This window comes from Culex quinquefasciatus, chromosome 2 (genome assembly GCF_015732765.1).
Source record: "Culex quinquefasciatus strain JHB chromosome 2, VPISU_Cqui_1.0_pri_paternal, whole genome shotgun sequence".
Taxonomy (NCBI): Eukaryota; Metazoa; Arthropoda; class Insecta; order Diptera; family Culicidae; genus Culex; species Culex quinquefasciatus.
Window position 1 is genome coordinate 31,407,495 of NC_051862.1, and position 24,846 is coordinate 31,432,340.

General features: G+C 40.8%; 2 protein-coding genes across 2 annotated transcripts; one reads left to right on the plus strand and one right to left on the minus strand.

The window, feature by feature from the left end:
- Window positions 1-7,877: 7,877 nt before the first annotated feature.
- LOC6051751 (xanthine dehydrogenase) lies at window positions 7,878-13,236 on the minus strand. Its single transcript, XM_001868103.2, has 8 exons — window positions 13,187-13,236; window positions 13,077-13,123; window positions 12,833-13,005; window positions 12,249-12,774; window positions 10,776-11,102; window positions 10,471-10,721; window positions 8,609-10,417; window positions 7,878-8,552 (listed from the first exon to the last, which is right to left on the minus strand). The coding sequence occupies exons 1-8, from the start codon at window positions 13,234-13,236 to the stop codon at window positions 7,893-7,895; spliced, it is 3,843 nt and encodes a 1,280-aa protein (XP_001868138.2). The 3' UTR covers window positions 7,878-7,892.
- Window positions 13,237-14,249: 1,013 nt separating this feature from the next.
- Window positions 14,250-18,483, plus strand: LOC6051753 (xanthine dehydrogenase). The gene is made up of 8 exons (XM_038256478.1): window positions 14,250-14,299; window positions 14,358-14,404; window positions 14,470-14,642; window positions 14,701-15,217; window positions 15,273-15,599; window positions 15,652-15,902; window positions 15,959-17,767; window positions 17,824-18,483. Exons 1-8 carry the CDS (start codon window positions 14,250-14,252, stop codon window positions 18,481-18,483), a joined length of 3,834 nt encoding a protein of 1,277 aa, XP_038112406.1.
- Window positions 18,484-24,846: the final 6,363 nt, after the last annotated feature.

A 24,846-nucleotide genomic window follows, 5' to 3' on the forward strand; every position in this document is an offset into this window, starting at 1 on the left:
ACCCTGTCTCGAGATATGGTCACTTAAGTGATATTGATATACTTTTTGAAGCCGGATCTCACTTAAATGTATGTAAACTATGTCGGGTCCATCATACGACCCATTGTTGGTAAGATTATCAAAAGACCTTTCCAACGAGTCTAAAACATTGAAGATCTGGCAACCCTGTCTCGAGATATGGTCCCTTAAGTGATATGATGTACTTTTTTGAAGCCGGATCTCACTTAAATGTATGTAATCTATGTCCGGGTCCACTATCCGACCCGACGTTGGTTAGGTTATCAAAATACCTTTCCAACGAGTCTAAAACATTGAAAATCTAGCAACCATGTCTCGAGATATGGCCACTTAAGTGATATTGATGTACTTTTTGAAGCCGGATCTCACTTAAATGTATGTATTATGTCCGGATCCACCATCCGACCCATTGTTGGTTAGGTTATCAAAAGGCCTTTCCAACGAGTGCAAAACATTGAAGATCTGGCAACCCTGTCTCGAGATATGGCCACTTAAGTGATATTGATGTACTTTTTTGAAGCCGGATCTCACTTAAATGTATGTGTACTATGTCCGGATCCACCATCCGACCCATTGTTGGTTAGGTTATCAAAAGACCTTTCCAAAGAATGCAAAACATTGAAGATCTGGCAACCCTGTCTCGAGATATGGCCACTTAAGTGATATTGATGTACTTTTTTGAAGCCGGATCTCACTTAAATGTATGTAAACTATGTCCGGATCCATCATCCGACCCATCGTTGGTTAGGTTATCAAAAGACCTTTCCAATGAGTCCAAAACATTGAAGATCTGGCAACCCTGTCTCGAGATATGGTCACTTAAGTGATATTGATATACTTTTTTGAAGCCGGATCTCACTTAAATGTATGTAAACTATGTCCGGGTCCATCATACGACCCATTGTTGGTAAGATTATCAAAAGACCTTTCCAACGAGTCTAAAACATTGAAGATCTGGCAACCCTGTCTCGAGATATGGTCCCTTAAGTGATATGATGTACTTTTTTGAAGCCGGATCTCACTTAAATGTATGTAATCTATGTCCGGGTCCACTATCCGACCCGACGTTGGTTAGGTTATCAAAATACCTTTCCAACGAGTCTAAAACATTGAAAATCTAGCAACCATGTCTCGAGATATGGCCACTTAAGTGATATTGATGTACTTTTTTGAAGCCGGATCTCACTTAAATGTATGTGTATTATGTCCGGATCCACCATCCGACCCATTGTTGGTTAGGTTATCAAAAGGCCTTTCCAACGAGTGCAAAACATTGAAGATCTGGCAACCCTGTCTCGAGATATGGCCACTTAAGTGATATTGATGTACTTTTTTGAAGCCGGATCTCACTTAAATGTATGTGTACTATGTCCGGATCCACCATCCGACCCATTGTTGGTTAGGTTATCAAAAGACCTTTCCAACGAGTGCAAAACATAGAAGATCTGGCAACCCTGTCTCGAGATATGGCCACTTAAGTGATATCGATGTACTTTTTGGAAGCCGGATCTAAAAAATAGATGAAACTTGCGTACAGCCATTGTTGTGAGGAAGGCTCCAACCACATAGGTGGATTAAGTTAGTTTTTGTATGGACAGCTGCCAAAATTGTATGGAGACTTGTATGGGTGAACCAATGACACAAAATAGCATATTTGGGTATAGGGAAGGCCCCCACAAAGTTTGAGCCAAATCAAAAAATACAAATAAAATCCATTTCCGGTTTTGGTAAAGAATTGCTCTTTTATTAACTCCGGTTTAATTCTTTTTAATTCTCAATTTCTAAAATAAAAATTGTGTATAAATCAAAAACTCTCCGACCGGCATATTTGTAATATAAATTCAATGCGTCTACAAAATCTGGTTTAAAAAGTTAGCATGAGATGTTCGATTTTGCAACATTCATAATTTATTATTCATCTTTAGTATTAAATTTAAACGAAAATTCATAACAAACAATTGCAATACAATTTAAGCACCCATTCAATCATCAAAATCATTTACGCACGTCTCCGAAAATCCAACGTGACTCACTCATTCAATCACCACTCCCGGCAGGAGATCATCATCACACCAAGAAAGACTTGTATGGACCGTGTCACGTCAACGACGAAGAAGCAATTTAACGGCTATCAGAGTCGCGCTATATTTTGATGAATTATCGCATTACGAAGATTATGTATTTATTCGACGTTTTCATTTCCAGTTTTCGTCTCGGGTGCCCGATTTTCACCCTTCACCCCGAAACAACAGATGAAAAAAAAAATCTATCTGTTTTTCACCCTAAGCAAATAAGAACGCGAGAACTTCAAGGGGTTGTAAAGGCAAGGGGTGCAACTTGGCCAAAGGATTTTGTTATTACTGTGGAAGCTTACGGAGTTGAGGATTTTCGGGACTCGTGCTGTTCGTTGAGCGCTTATGTCCCTTCCGTGGCGTAGCGTCAAGGGCTTGATTGAGAGTCAGTTCCACACTGCTGTAAAGGGCCAGGCAGGGGTCGTCGAAAAATCCGTGCTGCGATATGCAATGAATATATATTTTAAAGTCGGATGAAAAATAGAAAGCATCTCTATTTCGTTGTGGAATGGTGTAAGTTTGAATATTTTGTGGCTGATGCAATGAAATAAGAAGATGTTTTCTGACAATATAATGCTTGAATGTTTTTTGAATATTTTTTCCAAAATTTGCAGAACATCGAACGCGTTTGTTTGGATGACCATTCTCTGCATTTTCCAGAAGTTTGGTTGAATTTGGTTTCCGTAGTCCCAAGTTATGATTACAAATGTTTAGGTAGTCGGGCATCTACGTGTGTCAAACGCGTTTCGACCTGAAATCCTTTTGGCCAGTTGTCGCACTTACATCAGTTTTCAGGGTGTGTCAAGATTTAAACTTCTTCATAAGAAAAGTGACAACAATGACAGCAATTTGCTTCCTTTTACGGTGAAAACGGTGCACCAAACATAGCTGAAGCATTTTCCCGAGAAAAACATATCGACAGCAGCATGGGATCCCAACCCTGTAGAAGAGTGTATTTGAATGAAAACATAAAATTATTGCGCGCCGTGGTTCAGCGCCAGAGATTGAAATTCCGCGCTGCGCTACCCCCGGGTGGTGATGGCCAAAAACCATAGAAAATTCCGCCCGGGACACACTCCCCGCCACTCTTCCCGCTGCAAACCAAGCCACCATTCCAGGAATTTATGGTTTATTGAAATTGAAAATAGAATTAAGGCTTAGCGGGTGTGTTTTGCAAGTGCTCTCTCACTCTCTACTATTATTTTGAATTTGAAAAAGGGGTTTGCGAAGTGATTTTTTTAAGCTATTTGGATCACCCCTGAAGTTAGGCACCGCACCACTTTTGCTGGTGGTGATAATAGTTTTGAGCGGCTTTGGCGTGGATCGGAGATTTCGGCGGTGCCAATCGCGTGCCTCGGTGGATACATTCCTGGTGGTGGCAGCTACTCAGGGATCGTTCACACAGGAATTAGGCGTTGGTCGCTTTGAAGTTGTGGATTTTTGCGGTGGTTGATCCAATTCCCCCCGAGGGTTAGTGCAATTGGATTGTACTGGTGAGTTCAAAAGGCTAAACAAAAATGTGCGAGGCTTGTGGTGGATTCAATTGATTGGATGAGCCAATTGTGAATTTATTCAAATCATTGAAGCATACAATATCTATTTTTGAGTTATGCTTTCCAAGGTTGATTGGTTTCCAGGATGATTGGTAATATTGGTCAAAGAATTTCAAAACTACTCACTTTAAATTAGAAAAAAATGTTTTGATTTGATCTGTGAGTAGACTCAGTTATTTTTTTAAATTGTCCTACTATTTTTTTTATCAAAATCCAATCTGATAACCATTCATGTGAATCGTGGCAAGATGAAATTAGCTCAGCCTTTCCCGAGATGCGTATTTTTGAAAAAAAAAATAGTTTATGTAAAAATCGTTAACACGCTTTTTTTACGTGAGCTTTTCTTTACGAAATTGACCGATTTCGACCATTTTTATTTTAAGATTTTTTTATTTGGCCAAACTTTATGAAGGCCTTTCCTATGGCCAAAGAAGTCATTTAGTGTCATTTGTTCAACCATACAAGTCTCCATACAATTTTGGACAGCTGTCATACAAAAATGGAACGTAAATATTAGAAAATCTGTGACTTTTGAAGTAATTTTCTAATCAATTTGGTGCTTAAGGAAAAGCTGTAAGTATCAATGAGCACTTTTCAGAAAAATAACAGGCACACGGGAAAAAGTCTTTCCAATTTTTCCAAAATCCCTATTTTTTGATTTTTGAGATTTTTTATTTATGTTGGAGGAAAAAGCCTGCAACTTTTGAAAAATTGTGATTGTTGTAAAAAAATCAAAATAACACAAATTGACCAAATTGTTTCTGTAAATTTGTTTATGTAAAATTTATTTAACAATCGAAAAGTACATTTAACCTTATTTCATAAAGAAACCCGTTTTAAAGATATATCCACCGTAAGTTTGATTTCAGCGAAATATATTGACTCAGCAACCAGAGATCCAATACTCAATGTCACTTGCACAATTTCATAGCAAATTTTCTGACCTTTAAAAAAATGATTTCAGAGATAATTAAATATTTCGGTGAAATCAAACATTCACTGGCTCCCTAGTAACATTTCTATGGCTCAAAATTTTCAGGGATTTGTTCTCTAAAATATTCAAAAAAAAATCTCAAAAATATAAAACACAGATTTTGGGAAATTGAGTTTTTATAAAAAAAATATGTACGTACCATTTTTTATGGAAGTTGCCAAAATTGTGTGGAGACCTGTATGTGAGAACCATTATTACAAAATAGCTTCTTTGGTCAAAGGGAAGGCCCTAAAAAGTTTGAGCCAAATCCAAAAATACAAACAAAATCCATTTCCAGTGTTGGTAGAGAATTGCTCACGTTTCTTACAATTTTGGGCAGAAGCTGCAATTCTATTCAGGTTCTGGAAATGTCAGGATAAGTCGAGAATTTGAAAATGGGATATGAGTGGCTCAAATGTAACAAAATTGAACAAAGTTTTAGAGCATCAACAGAATTTATTAGAATTTTTTTTAATACTTAACGAAATTTTACTTTAAAAAATAATTATGACAAGACTGATTTTTTTATCATTTATCAAAATTTCAAAGGGTTTAGTTGCGTACTGAAATAATTCACCTCTGAAAAAAGCCTTTGACCGTTAAAAAAACTAAGATTATTTGAAACAAAGTGCAGCAAAATTCTCATGTTAATTAAGCTTAGCTTAATCCAGCTCAATTTTAGTAACTTTAATTACTTTACCTTCATTTATTTTAAATAGAAAATTTATTGATTATGGAACTATTTCCAACACTGATAATAGTTGAATAAATAACAAGAAATATTTGAAAGTAATTTTATTTGCAGAATTGATAATTCACATACTACGTTTAAAGGCAGGAAATTTCTCATAAAACTTCAGACTTTTCTAGTTAAACTACGCAGATACAAACTTTGTTCTAGTAAAAAAAAATACTATTTCCTTCAACAGATTAAAAATAACACATCTCGACAATTTTAAAGTTGATGACAGTAAACGCATCAGTTTTGCCAAGGTATGATAGATTTGGGCCCCCTGAACACGCTCCGATCGACAGAATTGAATTTTAGTGATTTTTTTTTGCCAATAAATAAAATTATAAACTTCCAGTATGAATGTATAAATTATCATATAAAAGAACTATGTGCACTCTCTTTTATAAATGGGAGTAGAACAAATAAGGGCGTGCGCACGATTGCTTAAGATGATTCTATACCATTTATAATCGAAATTTTTAATTTTGTTTATTGGCAAATTATTCACTAAAATTCAATTTTGTCGATAGGAGCGTGTGCAGGAGGCCTAAATATATCATAATTTGTCAAAACTGATGCGTTTACTGACATCAATTTTAAAATTGTTGAGTTGTGATATTGAAGAATTCAAGAAATATTTTTTTATCCTAGAGTTAAACGTTTTTTCCGATCCAAAGTTCAAAAAAAATGTTCCAATAGATTAAAAGTTGAAAAAACATAAAAAGGCTAATATAAATTTTAAAGATTTTTCAAGTTTGAATACTGAAATATTAATATTTAAAAAAAAAACAGAAAAGACAGCTAGACATTTTGAAGTTAAAGTCAGTAATTATTTCAGCTACCTCAAGGTATGATAGATTTGGGCACCCTGAATACGGTCTAATTGACAGAATGGGATTTTAGTCAATTTCAGGCAGATAAATAAAATCTGAAGCTTACGTTTTAAATGTAATGCAATAAGCTGAAATAACCATGCGCACCCACGTGAATCTGTGAGATAAGTAAAAATTAGTAAATTTAAAATTTTATTTCTGGCCACGAAATACACTCACATTTGATCTATCATACCTTGACAATACCGAAGCGATTACAGTTATCAACTTCAAAAATGTCAAGTTGTGAAATTTGTTGTCAATGCTTTTTTCCAATAAACATAAAATAAAATAATTTTGTATCTCTGAAAAACGCTAGCTCGCGCCTGGAGTTATACAGCCAAGACAGTGCAGTGATGGAACGTGCCGGTGTGTTCTCGGTTCGCCCATCATGTTCGTTGAAACGAACACACACACATCCTGTCAATTATCATATTTCTAGCTCCTGACAGCAGAGCCTGCGGCCGCCCCACAGACACCAGTCTTGGGCTACTAGATGTGCGATGACAGCACCATACCTGAGATGGAGGTACCTGCTGCACAGGACGTGACAAAGAGTGCATAATTAGACAACACCTTGCCTTTGTCGGCAGTAGGCGTTGGAGTAGGCGGCTTGCTCCTGGTATCTCGCCGTTGTTGTGTCAAACATTGTCTCCGAAGAACGGGTCTTCCAGGGGTTTTAGAGGGAAGGTCAGACACAATCTAGGGGTTTTGGATTATGTAATTTTTTTTAAATCAATCAAAAGTTCTCACCATCAAGTGTAAATAGATCTCGAAACAATATTTTCGAAGTAAAACAAAACTATTCCTACCTTAACACTAATCAACCTTGACCGGAGTAGGCCGTTTGGGCTCGTGTGTCGCCAGAACCACGTCGCACACGCCAGCTTCGATGACATTGAAGGGCCCGGCGTCGGGCTCCGATGCATACTAATATGTGTTCTGGGGTGTTGACACTGATGGGCCTCACGGCTCAATCTGGAAGTTTCCAACTTCCGTTCGGTTGTCAAACCGAAAGGTGTCGGAACAGCTGTACCGAGGTTGTCAATCATCGATCGCATCGCGATTTGTTCGTCCAGCATGAATCCATCGCTAATAATCGAATCGGCTACCAAGGGAAGGGAAATTTCACGGAAATTGCCTTTTATGGAACCCCGTTCGAGCTTCCAATCGATTCTGACAACCTAAAAAAAACAATTAATCAAACCGGATCGGCGTTTCAGCTTTGATCCCGCTGGGGCCTTTTCATGTTCGATAGTCGCGGCCGACCCCTTCCGTGACGATCAAGACATCATAAAATGCCCAACCGGCAATAAATCCAGAAGTCGTGATTAGTTCCTTTTATTCGGGCGCTCGGGGTTCGATCATTATGTGGCGGCACGGTGTGCCATTGGTGGTTGTTCTGGGAAGAATTGGACGGCTTTTGTGCCGTCCCGAAAGCCGCCTTTGTTCGAGCTGGGTTGGACACGTTCCGGAGCTTTTTTTTTTTGAAGTTGTTAGCGGTATAATTGAATCGTTATGAAAGTTGTGGAGATAGTATGGGGGTTTTAAGAAGAAATTTTGATATTTTGATTGTGGCAATTTGTTTTGAGTATGAAATCGAAAAAATAGATTTGAAATGTTTTAATATGAGTCTGTTCTAAACTAAAAAGAAATTCATTAAGGATAAAGTCAATTCAGCAAATATTGATCAATTGTATTCCCAGCCAGCAGAAGAATCTTATCCGGCGTCGTCGGTGCCCCAAGCGGAATCCACACATCCGGCAACCCGGCGTCCTTCCGGGCCGATCGCAGTGCATTCCTCAGTGCAAACAACACCACCACCGTCGTATTGAACGGCGGTTCGGCCGTTGCCTTCGACCTCAGCACTCCCAACGGGTTCGAACTCCCGCGAAGAAAGTTGATCCGAAAATCCACGGGAATATCCTTCGCCCCCGGTGGTTTGTAGTTCGCGGACCGATTCGTCAGCAAGGCACCGTTTTTGACGTCGTAAACCAGGGCTTCGGTGAGGTAATATCCGATGCCCATGACCAAAGCTCCTTCGATTTGACCCACGTCGATTCCTGGGCTCAAGCTTTCTCCAACGTCCTCTAGAATGTCGTACCGCAGCACCTGAACATTCCCGGTGAGGATGTCCACCTCGATTTCGGCGCAACCCAGTGCGGGGATAAGGTATTCTGGAATGTCCAACTGGCTGAAGGCCGCCTCCGCGCAGAGATCGATGTGTTTGGCGTAGGACTTCTGGACGATCGTCTCCCATGTGGCATTTGGGTTATCCTTACGGATGGGCTGCATACGATCTAGCAGCATTTCGCAAGCTTTTTTCACAGCCTGAAAGAAAGTTATTTTTCAGTCTCATTACCTTAGAACCGTTGAAGAACTCTTACATAGCTGACGGCTTCACTCGTGATGCTACCACCAGTCCCAAACGAGTTCGGCGACGTAAAGCTAACCGACGGCTTCACACTGACCTTCTCCAGTGGAATCCCCAATACAAAAGCCGTGACCTGCGCCACCTTCGTGTTTATACCTTGACCCATTTCGATGCCACCGTGAGTGACCGACACGGTTCCATCGCCGTAGAAGATCGACACGATTGCGTTCAAAGTGCCAAGAAATTCAGTAACGAACTGCGCCGGAACGATCGCAATGCCACGTTTCTTCCAGCGATTCGAGGCATTGAAGTCCTCGATGGCACGCTTTCGACTATCATATTCGACGTCCTTGCGAAATTGTGGAAGAAGTTGGTGCATTATGTGGTCCTTCTGAAGGTTAATCATTCGAACCTCAAGCGGGCAGTGTCCCGTTTCATGCGCGATGTGTTCCATGATGTTCTCGATCATGGCTATTGCTTCGGTGGAACCTGGTGCCCGACACCAAGTATTGGTGGGGGCATCCGTTTTCACCGACTTTCCAGTGTTCTTCCAGTCTTTGGAATCATAACAACTGGCAAAGAATCGATAGATAAGGTACTCGATGGTATCGTTGATTGAGTTGCCGTAGTCCTGGATGAAATCGTTTTCCAGTTTGATGATCTTCCCGTTATGATCAACCTCAACGTTGTAATCCGCGATGTTCCCGATGCGCTTCCCGATCATGGCCATGTTGGTCTCCATGGGTAGGACCAACCTCACCGTACGACGACTAAGATGGGCTGCCAAGGCACAAGCACAAGCCACTTGTGTAGCCCGTAGGGCCTTACCGCCGAAACTTCCACCCAGGCGACGAACTCGTACATTGATACTGTTCATCGGGATCAGCAACGAGTCAGCGATCGCAATCTGGACCAGATCCATCCACTGAGTTGAGGAATACACGTCCAACCCGTCCTCCAAGGGGACGCAAATACAGGTCTGGGTTTCCATATGGTAGTGATACTGACCGGCAAGCTCTAATCGTCCCTTCACTATTTTAGTTCCAGACAACTCCCCACTCTTCTTGGTAGCACTCTCAACAAACCGATCTCGATTATCATTATCCATGATCATCTTTACCGTTGCGTACACCGGCCTATCGCTGACCTTCTCGTAGCTTATACGAACCAATTTGGCCGCTTTCTGCGCCAGCTCGAACGTTTCAGCCAATATTATCCCAACGGCTTGTCCGTGGAACAGTACTTCACCGCTGCAGAAGATTTCTTCCACCTCGGACAGCTGCAACTTGGCCGTAGCAAAGTTATTGACGCCCGGAATGTCCTTCGCCGAATAGAATAACTCTACTCCGGGCAATTTCAGTGCATCCGACGCATCTAAACCGACCATTTTCGAGTGCACCTCGGTGGCCAGTACGACCGCAGCGAACAGCTCGCCCGGTTGCGGAGCAAGATCGTTGATGAACTGCGCCTCGCCGGTCGTCTGCGGCAGCGCTTCGATCTTGGGCACGTATTTCGTGAGCGGCCAGTTCTTCTCGATCGTGTCAAAGCTCTGCTTTCCCGAGGAAAGGGGACGCTGCAGCATTTGTCCACCAGATTTGTACGCTGGCCGAAGTGGGAAGCGGCCGTCTTCCGTGACGATCGAAAGGACGCACTTGTAGAACAGCGAGACGGCTAGGTTTTTGCGATACTCGATGGAGGTGTCCGGAAGGACCCAGTCGGGGTCCAGTTCGTTAGCCAGCGTGCCCAGGGCGGCTTGAAGGGTGTTGTTGTCGAAAAGGTTCTTGCCGATAAGGAGGTTTTCGGTAGCGACTGCGTGGGTGAACTGTTCGAAAAACCAACAATTATTTAACAATTACGATTTGAATCAAAGATTACCTTTGGATTAATTCCCCCGAAGCAAATCCTAGCTGACTCAACGCAATCCTTGCTGGAATTAAATTTAATCAAAAAGGCTCCATTCACGTAGGCGCGAGCATTCTGCACGGTTGCCATCACTTTGAACGACTTGAAAACAAACACGGACGGATCCAGCGCGGGAAGTGCCACATTTTTGATCACCTTCTTGGTCATGTTGATTGCGATGAAATCTTGCACGTTAACGCTGAACGACTCGTCGTTTGATTCAGCTTGAAAAGAAGAATTTAAGGTACTAATTAAATTACAAAGATTGTTAAAATTACCGATCGTTAAAGTAGCTCCAACGGCATCCAAAACGAGAAAGCAATCTGAAGGAAACTTATTGTGTTTATTCTTGATCATGAGATTCCCAGCTATTGTTCCAATATTCCGCACAGTTGTGTTGGCAACCTTGCCGATATGATCAGCCAAATCTGCACAATAGCTGAAGTTACTGTTTCTATTTGCGGTAGTTTTGAGAATGGTTATGAACTCAGCTAGCGAAACATTCGCGCCAATGGTCAACTTCTCATCCAGAGCAAATGTATGCAGATCGTAAACAGAGTTGACATCGATGAAAACTTTAAGTTGGTCGCTTCTACGGAAGAGTCCTAAAAAGAGGTTGCAGTGTAATTATAAGTCCAGGCCAAATAAAAACAAATGCTCTGATCAGAAAGTATATGAGATTTCCCGAAAGAGTACTCAAAATTGACCCTCCGCCTAAATGTCAACCCATTTGTTTGATTTTTGCGCAACTTTTGGTCATCGTCGTACCTTGCTACGCCACCGGCGCTATTTGAATTTACTGGCCGAATTTGCAAGACTTGAAGGCCTTACATACCAAAAGTTGCACAAAGATCTGGCCTACACGCCACTGATAAAAATCCTTCAAAAGATACAATTGGTGAGTGCCTCGAAATACTTGTCAAAATGGAGTGATTATCGTAAAAATCCTGATTCCTGATAGAGGATTTTTGAAAAAATGTGTTTTTTCCTTCAAAATCTACATTTTTTAAAACTTATGCCGGATTCGGATGAGAAAAATCATTTCCAACAATTTGGTGTACAATTTTCCAATAATTGTTTGATTTGTCTATGAGAAAACTGTAAATTTAGAAAAAGATAGTAATTTGAACTATTTGGCGGATTATAATCGTATTTGTGGCAAATATGCCTAAAAAAGTTGCATTTCCGAAAAAAAATATATTTTCGTGTTAAATGCCATCAAAACTTGTTCCTGCTATCGGCAAGCAAGATTTCAATGGACAGAAAATTGGAAACTTCGGCAGAATTCTGCCGAAATCAGAATAATTTTTCGCTCGGCAGAAATAAATGCCGCGATTCGGCAAATTATGAGACATTCTGCCGAATTCTCAACGAAAACTGACAGTTAATTTTCCAAAGTTTTGCATTTTTCTGCCAAAAAAATCATTTGTGCTGTTTTCGACAAACTCGAACATAAAAAAATAGTGCGAACTCTTTTGGGAAATCTCACATACACTCAACCCCCATTGGTTGGTCACTTTTTCGTTTGACACTTTTTTAGTTTGTACCCCGTTGGTTGGTCAAAGTCAAACTAAAAAGTGACGAACTGTCACTTTTTACACGGCGCTCACGCACATTATCAAAACAATCGTTTGGTAGTGAGTGTGAACTCCGTGTAAAAGGGGTGTCAAACTAAAACGTGACCCCGTTCGTTTGACAACAGTTGATCTGAGCAACTTATTTTATTTTGTTAAGTTTCTATAAGAACGCACCGTGAGCAGTGTTGCCAGCAACCAGCATGTATGGTTTCTCGCCAATTTGACTGAAAATCGTGAATATTTCGCTCACGTTGCACACCTTGTGCCATTCTCTTTGATCCGCAAAGATCATTCGAATCGATTGTTGGGCTTCACCAGCAGTTGGGCAACTTCCAGCGCATACTTGTCCAGACTTTGGACAGACCTTGCCCAGATCTTCAATGTCTCGACAAGCGTCCACCAGCTTCTCATTCGCATCAACAGCCAACGATTTGAACGCATCCAAAATCGAACGGTATCCGGTGCACCGGCAGATATTCCCTCCGAAGGAATTCTCCACTTCTGCCATCGTCACCCGACCCTCCTTGGCCTCCAACAAGCTGTACATGCTCATGACCATTCCCGGAGTGCAGTAACCACACTGAGTCCCGTTGAAGTGGGCCAACCTCAGCTGAGCCGGATGGTATCCGTCCGCCTTGTTGCCGAGTCCCTCGACCGTCAGAATGTCCAGACCGTGGCAAGCCAACACCGACAGGAGGCACTTGAAAAAATACACTTCTAAATTTATCAAATCTAAGCTTTAAAATACACAATATTACAGAATTGACCGCCAGAGTGGTTCGCTTCTTGGTCACCGGATGCGGGCCGGACACGTTGACCACGCATGCTCCGCAACCTCCCTCCAGGCACATGAACTTGGTACCCGTGAGGTGGGCATGCTGACGAATGAACGTGTTCAGCGAGGTGTCCACGGGAACGGTACCGGCTTGGACTGCAGTTTGTGGTGTTTGCCACAAAAAAAAAGTTATGGTTTGCACTTTTTCTACTGTACTATGCACTCACCTTCAAATATCTTTTTGTTTATAGTGAAAGTAACTTTTTCAACGGGGCTAAAATTTGTTCAAGACAGTCAGAGCTTGATAAGTAAAATATTACTGCCTTTCAGTATTTACCTTTGAGCTTCTGAAGATGCCCAAATGTATGATCCCAACGATGAAAACATGTTACTTTTGAAATATCAAACACTTTAAGGTATTCAATATTCAATTGCTTAAGCGTACACAGCAACCAAGGAATTTGTTGTCTTCTTATTCCAATCCTGAAAAAATGTGATTATAAAAATTTACAAATTTAGTTGTAAATGTTTATGGAAATTGTAGCTTAGGGAATGAATAAAAAAATATATCTATAATTCCCGTAGTTTTGAAGATACTAAAATGTCTTTAACAAAAATCTGAATGCAAAAATTCTGGTGGATGTGCACCGTTAAGCTTCGATTATTGCTACCAACTTTCCACACTGGCCACTCACTACTGAATGAGATTTACTAGAGCCACACAAACTTTTCGCAGGTACCATGCCCTACCATAACCATCGAAATGTTTTGCAAACTTAGGCACTTCTTGTGGTGACTTGATAGCTTTGTATGAGGTTCACAGTTTCGTGCTCTTTGCAATTTTTTTCCTGGAAGTTTAATTAAATTCTTTAAAACACTGATGAAAAGTTTAAATTTAGTGGTTTATTCTAATATTTTTTTTTTTTAAATTATAATCAAAACATGACTTTTAATGAACATTTTAATGAATGTAAAATATGCCACTTTTTGTATTTGTATTTTATCTTTCAAAAATATACCGAAGGTACAACCTTTTTTGTATACATTGACTTAAATGATAAGGACCTTATGTTTCATTAAAACTAAAAAATTAACAACTAAATTGAAAACTAAAACGAAATAAACTAAAGAAATAAAAATGTCGATAATAATAATTTTGTTCGGTCACCCTGGAATGACCCCTTTGCGCAGTCAAGTATCGTCGTAAATTTATTAACAATGTTTTCAGAGACACCACAAAAAATGCTCAAGTTTGCAAAAAAAAATTACTTCTTGGTGTTAGTCAGTTTCCCATGTGCTGCAAGTCAATTGCAGGTGAATAGTCAATGTGAAGAGTTGAATTATTAAAGTTGCTGCAAATTTACGTTCGTTTTTTTTTTTCATCTAAATCCAATTTCAAAATGTTCTCATCATTGAGTTCGTATATCTGGGAATCAACAAAAGCTCAGAGGTAAGTTTTGAAGATTGTTTTATCTTCGAAAATTTCAAAACAAGGTTTAAAATTTCAGCCCCATCGAAAAAGTAACTTTTACTATCAACAAAAAGACCTATGAGGGTAAGTGCAAAAAACTAGATTTATTTTCAAAACATCACCTATTCCATCAACCCCTCAAAACGTAGTCAACTCAAGCACCATTCCCGGGGACACCTCGCTGAACACGTTCATTCGTCAGCATGCCCACCTCACGGGTACCAAGTTCATGTGCTTGGAGGGAGGTTGCGGAACTTGCGTGGTCAACGTTTCCGGTCCGCATCCGGTGACCAAGAAGCGAACTACTCTGGCGGTCAACTCTGTAATATTGTGTCTTTTAAAGCTTAGATTTGATAAATTTAAAAGTGTCATTTTTGTAGTGCCTCCTGTCGGTGTTGGCTTGCCACGGTCTGGACATTCTGACGGTCGAGGGACTCGGCAACAAGGCGGACGGATACCATCCGGCTCAGCTGAGGTTGGCCCACTTCAACGGGACTCAGTGTGGTTACTGCACTCCGGGAATGGTCATGAGCATGTACAGCTTGTTGGAGGCCAAGGAGGGTCGGGTGACGATGGCAGAAGTGGAGAATTCCTTCGGAGGGAATATCTGCCGGTGCACCGGATACCGTTCGATTTTGGATGCGTTCAAATCGTTGGCTGTGGATGCGAATGAGAAGCTGTTGGACGCTTGTCGAGACATTGAAGATCTGGGCAAGATCTGCCAAAAATCGGGGAAAGTTTGTGCTGGAAGTTGCTCAGCTGTTCAGAAACCGATTCGAATGATCTTTGAGGATCAAACAGAATGGCACAAGGTGTGCAACGTGAGCGGAATATTTACCATTTTCAATCAGATTGGCAACAAACCGTACATGCTGGTTGCTGGCAACACTGCTCACGGTGCGTTCATGCAAACAATCTTGTTTAAAATGATTACATAGAATCATCTTTTTAGGAGTCTACCGCCGAAGCGATCAACTTCAAGTTTTCATCGATGTCAACTCCGTTTACGATCTGCATACATTTGCTCTGGATGAGAAGTTGACTATTGGCGCGAATGTTTCGCTAGCTGAGTTCATAACCATTCTCAAAACTACGGCGAATAGAAACAGCAACTTCAGCTATTGTGCCGAGCTGGCCGATCATATTGGCATGGTTGCAAACATCCCTGTGCGGAATATTGGAACAATCGCTGGGAATCTCATGATCAAGAATCAACACAATGAGTTTCCTTCGGATTGCTTTCTCGTTTTGGATGCCATTGGAGCTACTGTAACGATAGGTAAGTTTATCAATCTTTATGATTTAATTAGTAACTAAACTATTTTTCTAAGCTGAATCAAACGAAGGGTCGTCCACTGTCCACATGCAAGATTTCATCGCAATCAACATGAACAAGAAGGTGATCAAAAATGTGGCCCTTCCCGCGCTGGATCCGTCCGTGTTTGTTTTCAAGTCGTTCAAAGTGATGCCAACCGTGCAGAATGCTCGCGCTTACGTGAATGGAGCATTTTTGGTTAAGTTTAATGCCAGCAAGGACCGGGTTGAGTCGGCCAGAATATGCTTCGGAGGAATTAATCCTAAGGTAATTAATTTACGATACAGTCGTTGAACAACTTTTGAACAATATTTTTCCAACAGTTCACCCACGCAGTCGCCACGGAAAACCTCCTTATCGGCAAAAACCTTTTCGACAACAACACCCTTCAAGCCGCTTTGGGCACGCTGGCTAACGAACTGGACCCCGACTGGATCCTTCCGGACACCTCCATCGAGTATCGCAAAAACCTAGCCGTCTCGCTGTTCTACAAGTTCGTCCTTTCGATCGTCACGGAAGACGGCCGCTTCCCACTTCGGCCAGCGTACAAATCTGGTGGACAAATGCTGCAGCGTCCCCTTTCCTCGGGAAAGCAGAGCTTTGACACGATCGAGAAAAACTGGCCGCTCACGAAATACGTGCCCAAGATCGAAGCGCTGCCGCAGACGACCGGCGAGGCGCAGTTCATCAACGATCTTGCTCCGCAACCGGGCGAGCTGTTCGCTGCGTTCGTACTGGCCACCGAGGTGCACTCGAAAATGGTCGGTTTAGATGCGTCGGAGGCGCTAAAATTGCCCGGAGTTGAGTTATTCTATTCGGCGAAGGACATTCCGGGGATCAACAACTTTGTGACACCAAAGTTGCCGTTTACAGAAGTGGAGGAGATTTTCTCCAGCGGAGAGATTCTTTTTCACAGTCATCCGGTTGGTTTGATTTTGGCTGAAACGTTCGAGCTGGCGCAGAAAGCGGCCAAATTGGTTCGTATAAGCTACGAGAAGGTCAGCGATAGGCCGGTGTACGCCACGGTGAAGATGATCATGGATAATGATAATCGAGATCGGTTTGTTGAGAGTGCCACCAACAAGAGTGGGGAGTTGTCTGGAACTAAAATTGTGAAGGGAAGATTAGAGCTTGCCGGGCAGTATCATTACCATATGGAGACCCAGACCTGCATTTGCGTCCCCTTGGAGGACGGATTGGACGTGTATTCCTCAACTCAGTGGATGGATTTGGTACAGATAGCGATCGCAGACTCGTTGCTGATCCCGATGAACAGTATCAATGTACGAGTTCGTCGCCTGGGTGGAAGTTACGGCGGTAAGGCCCTACGGGCTACACAAGTGGCTAGTGCTTGTGCCCTGGCAGCTCATCTCAGTCGTCGTACGGTGAGGTTGGTCCTACCCATGGAGACCAACATGGCCATGATCGGGAAGCGCATCGGGAACATCGCGGATTACAAGGTTGAAGTGGATCAAAACGGGAAGATCATCAAGCTGATGAACAGATTTGTTCAGGATTATGGGGCATCGGTCAATGATAACATTCAATACATGGTCTCCAGATTCTTCGGCAACTGTTACGACTCGAAAGGTTGGGATAACGCCGGAAAATCGGTGAAAACCGATGCTCCAAGCAATACCTGGTGTCGGGCACCAGGTTCCACCGAAGGCGTAGCCATGATCGAGAACATTATGGAACACATCGCGCATGAAACGGGACTCTGTCCGCTCGACGTTCGAATGATCAACCTTGAGAAGGATCACAAAATGCACCTACTTATTCCGCAATTCCGCAAGGATATCCAGTACGACGAACGAAAGCGCGCCATCGAGGACTTCAATGTCTTGAATCGCTGGAAGAAACGTGGCATCGCGATCGTTCCAGCGCAGTTCATCACTGAATATCTAGGAGTACTGAGCACTATCGTGTCGATCTTCTACGGTGATGGCACCGTAGCGGTCACTCACGGCGGCATCGAAATGGGTCAAGGTTTAAACACGAAGGTGGCGCAGGTCACGGCGTTCGCACTGGGGATTCCACTGGAGAAGGTCAGCGTGAAGCCGGCGGTCAGCTTCATAACGCCAAACAATTTTGCGACCGGCAGTAGCATCACGAGTGAAGCCGTTTGCCATGTATGAGTTCTTCTACGTTCACAAAATAATGAGACTTGAAAATAACTTTCTTTCAGGCCGCTAAAAAAGCTTGCGACATTCTGCTTGAACGTATGCAACCCATCCGTAAGTATAACCCGAACGCCTCCTGGGAGACGATCGTTCAAAAGTCCTACGCCAAACACATCGATCTCTGTGCGGAGGCGGCCTCCGGCCAGGGAGAGATCCCCAACTACCTGATTCCTACGCTGAGCTGTGCCGAACTCGAGGTGGACATCCTCACCGGGAACGTTCAGGTGCTGCGCGTTGACGTTCTAGAGGACGTCGGTGAAAGCATCAGTCCCGGAATCGACGTGGGACAAATTGAGGGCGCCATGATCATGGGCATCGGATATTACCTCACCGAAGCCCTGGTTTACGACGTCGAAAATGGTGCCCTGCTGACGAATCGATCCTGGAACTACAAACCACCGGGGGCGAAGGATATTCCGGTGGATTTTCGGATCAACTTTCTTCGCGGAAGTTCGAACCCGTTGGGAGTGCTGAGGTCGAAGGCAACGGCCGAACCACCATTCAATACGACGGTGGTGGTGTTGTTTGCACTGAGAAATGCACTGCGCGCGGCTCGGAAGGACGCCGGGTTGCCGGATGTGTGGATTCCGCTTGGAGTACCGACGACGCCGGATAAGATTCTTCTGCTGGCTGGGAATACTATTGATCAGTATCTGTTGAATTGATTGATTTGGTTTGGATTTGGTTTTATTTATATTATATCGTCGCCATCGTGCTAACTTGTCGTACGTGCATTTTGGGCCAAATTGAGTTAAGAACGCCATTTTGTGCAGCTCACAATGCCTCACTTTTTGACCTTCACAGATCCCCAAAATTCGATTTCAATCCTGAGATATTCAACAAAAACCGAAAAAACTCCGTGCATTTTTGTCACTTTACATATGAAAGTAGTTTCAATCTTGTCGTGCTATCTTGTCACTCCCTGAAAATTGTTGTAAGTGTGACAATTGGCCAAAGGGATTTCAGGTCAGGATTCGTTTGACGCACGTACAAGTTAGACTACCGTAAACATTTGTAATTACAGTCGACTCTCTGGTTGTCAATATCCAAGGGACCGTCGAGGAAGAGAATCATCAGTTTACAGAACGATGCAAAATGAAGACTCGATTGAAAATATGTTTTTCTTGATACCCAGCTATGGGAGAGAATCATGGCAACGTCCAGCAAACAAAAACAAGCTAATGTCAAACTCCCTTCAAAGCTTCGTTTCGCAAAGAAAAATGTCTAGGCAAGCCATGAGATAGTGAAAATATGGACAACCGGAAGAGATTTTTAAAGCAAACAGAACCCCAGGGACCGTCGAGGAAGAGATCCTTCAAGCAAGAGAAAATATCGAGGAATAAAGACAATCGAAGTATGCAGTTTGAAGGGACTGAAGAATTCATCGATAGATGGAGCAATATTGATATCGAGAAGATCGACAGCCAGAGAGTCGACTGTATAACTCAGGACTCCGGCAACCAAATACAACCAAACTTCGGGACAATGCACAGAATGGTCAACCAAACAAAACGTGTTTGTTATTGTTTACAATGCGTGCTTTCGTTTTTGTTTATTCAAGGTCAAACATTAAAACGCGTTTTTCTCGGAACGTCAAAATGGCGGGTGCGACAAGATAGCACGACGACGTCGAATATTGTAATATCTTAGATAATATGGTGAAAAGGGTTAATGAAAGTGTTGTTAAAATAGTGGGGGTAAAATTTTCAAATTAAAAAGAATTAGTAAAATGATTTCAAAAAAATCCACCATCAAACAACTCTTCCCGATCATCGGCCTTCCTCGTCAGAGTCACCTCAATTTTTCCATTAACCCCAATTTACCTTTTTCGCTAACTGGGGCAAATTGTGGCCCCATCTGGCACAGTTTCGCAAGTTCACCGGTCTCCATTAACCTTTTCTCGTCCCCCCTTTTTCTCGGTCCCAAAATACGCACCCTGTCCAAAGTCCAAGCGTCCTGTCAGCGTACTTTTGCTTTACTCGAAGTGAGGAAAAATGCCTTCAAACGGCGAATTTAGTTTAACTCAATTCGAGGAAACACCTTGTCGACCTTTTCAGAAGTATTTTTTTCAGTTAAATTTTTTTTTCTGAGAAGTTTTTTTGTGAAAGAAAAATTGATTTTGTGAAAAAAAAATATTCAAAAAATATTAGATTCTTCGAAAATCTGAAAAAACTGAGAAATTTCAATAAAATTGAGTGGAAACAAAATTTATTAAACATTGCCAGAAATATCCCACCTGTTCCACAGCGTGGCATGTCCAACAAAGTAACAGGACATCCCACCGAACATCAACCACCCCCGGCAGGACACAAAAGGGCTCACCCACTTGAGTGTGTGTGGGTAAGTGTCAGAAGGTAGGTGTGCGAGTTGGTGGCGATGATTAATGTTTTCGGTTCGTGAAATGTCAGATGACAGATTTATGGTGTTTTATTTCACCTTTTTTATTGCTCACTTTTTTTCACGGCCATGACGAGTTTTTCCTCTCTGTGGGTGTCGTGTCCACCTACTGGGAAATGGAGAAATGGGAATTTTCGAAGTGGGAAAAAGTCACTACTACAAACGGACTCTTTCAAATGTAATTTTGAAATAACTGTTAACCTTTAAGGCAAATTTAAGTTTTACAAATTAGGATAAGTTTCATCTTGGAGCAATTCTCAACAAAATCGGTTTTCTTTCAAAATTTTAATTCTTGTATTTTTTAATCCGGCTGAAACTTTTGTGGTGCTTTCGGTAAAAGATGCCAGTTTGCAAAATAAGTTTGTCCATATAATTTTCCTTACAAATTTGGCAGCTGTCCATACAAAAATGATGTATGAAAATTCAAAAATCTGTATCGAATCGATCCATTTGAAGGATTTTTTTGATCGATTTGAGTATTGATTTAAAAAATCATAACTCGGTCAAAGATTTTTTGCACAACCTGAAAATTTCTGAAAAGTTGGCATTTGATGTCCCCTAAAACAAAAAAAAATAAAATAAATAGTGTTTTTATGCAAATCAAGTTTAAGTAACAAAAAGTTAAATAAAAAATCACCAATTTTTTTTAACGACACCAAATCGATCAAAAAATTCCTTCAAAAGATACAGATTTTTGAATTTTCATACATCATTTTTGTATTAACAGTAGGGTGCCCAGAATATGGGACTTTTTCTCAAAACCTCGCTCCACAAGCAGATTATTGTTTCTTAAGCTATTTTAGGACCCTGGGCCAAATATGAGCAAAACCGGTCAACATTTACCCATTGATACTCGAGGGTGAAGTTTGTATGGGAAAAATCGAAAAAATTTACACAGAAAAAAATAATGTAAATTTGGAAGCTGTAATTTTGGAAGGTTGAATATTACCTCTTTTATGATGTAATTTTACCTCAATTAAGACTGAAAAAGTGACATTACACCAGAAAAGTGGTAAAATTACACATTTCCAGAGGTAAAATTACACATTTTTTCTGACATAAAAGATGTACCCCTTCCCAGATGTAATATTACCATGTTTTTTTTTTCTATGTATGAAAAACTCAATTTTCTTACGGGTTTGTCTGTAGGGTGCGCTATTTTCATCCAAATATTCCCAAAAGTGAGATTCTTATTGAAAATTTAAGCCTCTACAACTTTGTAGAACATACCAAAGCTGTGAAACTTAATCCTGAAAAGTTATTAGCGATTTAAAAATATCATTTTTGTATGAAAACTTGTTTTTTCACCAACTTTAGGCTCGAGTATCAATGGGTTAATCTCAACCAATTTCGCCCAAAATTTACACTGATGCTTAAAATAACCCAAAAAACTGTTTTCCGCTTGTGGAGCAGGGGGTCATTTTTTCTGGGCACTCTAATGGACAGCTGCCAAATTTGTATGGAAAACTATATGGACAAACTAATAATGCAAAATGGCTTCTTTGGGCATACCGAAAGTACCAAAAAAGTATAAGGGGTTACATACATGTAAATCGGCAAAAATGTCAGAGGTCGGTTAAAGCACACAATTAAACTTTTTTCAAAATCTGTTTTCAGGGCATTAAAATAAACATTTTCATCTATTAACAAAACAAATTTGAAGACATTTGGTTGTATCATTGCCGAGATATAGCTATTTGAAGTTAGCAGTTTTAGAAAACGGGTGCCACGATATCTCAACATTGCTTCGACCAAATCGGCTCAAAATTTTGGTGAAGACTCGTTAAACCGGTCCCGTGTGCATGACGAAGGCCGATTTTTAAAAAGATTATTTAAAAAAAGATAAAAATATTTTTCTGTTTTTCATATAAAAAATCGCCAATTTTTGATTTTTGTATTTTTTTAAATTTCAAAATCGGGATTCGTCATTCACACGGGTCATGTCTTGGGAGTCTTCACCCAAAATTTCAGCCAATTTGGTCCATCCCATTTCGAGATACCGTGGCAGCCGTAAATCAACTTGGTGTTCAGAGAAAAACGCTCAGAAAGTTAGACAGCTGGCTTTGCGCATAGCAAAATTCTGAGCTTAGGGGGAGAGGGGGTAATATGCATCCCTGGGGCAAAATGCACCTCCTGCTTTTCTCGGTATTTGGAAGAATTTTCTGGGAAAAAAATCATAGAAATTGGAATCTTAACATTGTAAAACTATGCTGGAAAAGTTTGAGCATGGTAGGATAAAAACAGCCAAAGTTATTTGCAAAACTTTAAAATGTTGTGTTTTGATCTAATTTTTATTGAACTTTCAATATGATTTTTGGACAATATAAAAAGCATTTATTGATATTGTAAGTGTTGAGGTATATAGTTTTTGCCAAAATTTTCATTATTCTGTAGATAGATGAGTCCAAAAACATCAAAAAATGCATTTTTAATTAAATTTTCTGCAAAAAGCGTGGTCGGGGCAAAATGCACCGCTGGGAAGCTCCTTTGTAAAAACAGCGGTGTCATCTAGTGGTGACTAGTGGAAACTGCTTTTACCCGGTGCATTTTGCCCCATATTGTGGTGCATTTTGCCCCGTTGTTGTTGTGCATTTTGCCCCAATGTTGCGGTGCATATTGCCCCGCATGGTTGTTTGAAATGAATCAAAAATGTTTTTAGAAATTTGATATTTTCAAACAATTTTGAGGTTTCTTAAAACTTTTTTCAAATGGATGACGAAGAATAATAGTTGTTTTAGAACATCGAACAAAATTCTTCCACAGTAATGCTGTAATAGTTGAGAAATCACAGTTTTCCCTTAGGGGGTGCATATTACCCCCTCTCCCCCTAAATCGTCTCTAACTCAGTTAAATCATGAAATATCTTCATGAAACTTTCAGGAGTGATTGAAAATCATATTTCAAGTGGATTTAATAAATTTTCTGTAATATGAAATTTTGTGATTTTCTACATGTATGTAACCCCTTAAGTCGGATTAAAAAATACAAACAAAAGTCGAATGACCGAAATCTTAGAGAACTGCTCCTTGATAGATTTTGAAAAAAAACAGCAAACAAAATTTTTAATATCAAACTTTGTTATGCCTTCTAAAACATTCAAAAAGTCATTTTTCATACAAGTCATTTTTCTCTCCTAAAATCCCATGTGAAATATCCCACTGGGCCAGAAACCCCAACCATGCTTCTGTATATCATCTCAAACTTGCTTAAAAAAAAAACGACAAAAAACCCAGGCCAGTGTCTACGTGACAAGTCCTCGAAGTCATCCCCGAGGGAGGTGTGCCTGAGATGACCCCCATTTTTCACCGTCACTGGCTGGCTCTCCAAGCCAGCGACGAAGGGCGTGAACTTCTTGTGTCGTGTGTCTCGAGTAGTCATCATCGTTCATCACCCACGGTGACGAAACGTGAGTGGGATGGATCCACGTGGGATGTCCCACCTGGTCGGGGAAAGTCAGGATACCTGGAATTTTTTCCGTGTGATAAGTTAATGACCCCGGGGAAATTTGATAGATGAGCACGAATTAATCGGGGAAAATCAAAGTCATGCGTCCTCCAGACAAGACAAAGATTCCATTTTGCAAATTGCATAAAAAACCTTCAAGTCTACAGACAAAAAACCCTTAAAAAGCCACCCAACAATCACGATGACAATTTCAATCGATCCAACCCAACCCACAGCAGCAAAAAAACGAGAATCCCATTCAATAATATTTTTCAAGAGCGAACAGCGAATTGGTCAGCGCCGACAGGCCAGTTGAAATTGGAAATTGATTAAATAAATGATAGTGTAGCAGCAAGCGCAAGCGAGTGCCCATCAGACCATATCGGAAAGAAGCGGAAAACTGGTTGGTTAGTGAAAACTTTTTTTTTATGATGCTGGTTTTCCCTACCCCATCTCCAGGGAAAAATGTTGCGTTGCGACTATCGGCCGTGGGAAAATTGAATGGGAAAATTGGGGAGCAACAAGGGTTTGGTGATAGCCGTTATCACTTTCGGTGGAACTGTCAAAGGGGAATAAATTGAATTAGGCCGTTGCAAAATATTTTTTGAAGCTTTTATGTCCCTAAACTCTCACAAATGTCGAAGATGCTTTCGAGACTGTACATTAGTATTTCACAAAAATTAAATATATTTTTAAATGAGTTCAAACAAACTAAATACGATTATAATCGCAGGAAATTGCAATTCAAATGGATTTCAGTTGATTAAATTACTGTTTCCATAAAAATTTTGAAGTTTATCGATAAAAAAAATCTTTGCCCACTTATTTTTAGGGCCGATTTTAAATGGTGAGGGGGGTTTACTGTGACATAAACTTTAAAAAATCTTTGCAACGGCATTTTTTAATTAAAAATAAATAAGCTTTGATTTTTTTTTTTGTTATTTTATATAAATGCAAGCCTTTTTTTAATAATGATTGAGTGTTCCTCCAGAATTTGACCGAGATTTTAAATTTTGTATTCGATTTTTTTAATCATTATCCTTGCATTTCCTATGTTTAAATAAGCCATATTGCATCGATAGTTTTTCTATACAAATCTCCATACAATTTAGTGGGCTAAACCGGATGACATTGGTACAACTAAAAAGTGGAGCGTTTAGTACGGTATGTCCACGCATCCTTCCTCC

Coding starts and splice junctions, on each gene's coding strand:
- LOC6051751 (XM_001868103.2), bottom strand. CDS start 13,236: ATGTTTTCATCGTTGGGATCATACATTTGGGCATCTTCAGAAGCTCAA. Junction 11,103..12,248: donor TGCTGGCAACACTGCTCACG/GTGCGTTCTTAT, acceptor ACCTCTTTTTAG/GACTCTTCCGTAGAAGCGAC. Junction 8,553..8,608: donor CGAGTGAAGCCGTCAGCTAT/GTAAGAGTTCTT, acceptor ACTTTCTTTCAG/GCTGTGAAAAAAGCTTGCGA.
- LOC6051753 (XM_038256478.1), top strand. CDS start 14,250: ATGTTCTCATCATTGAGTTCGTATATCTGGGAATCAACAAAAGCTCAG. Junction 14,405..14,469: donor CAACAAAAAGACCTATGAGG/GTAAGTGCAAAA, acceptor CTCAAAACGTAG/TCAACTCAAGCACCATTCCC. Junction 14,643..14,700: donor CTACTCTGGCGGTCAACTCT/GTAATATTGTGT, acceptor TCATTTTTGTAG/TGCCTCCTGTCGGTGTTGGC.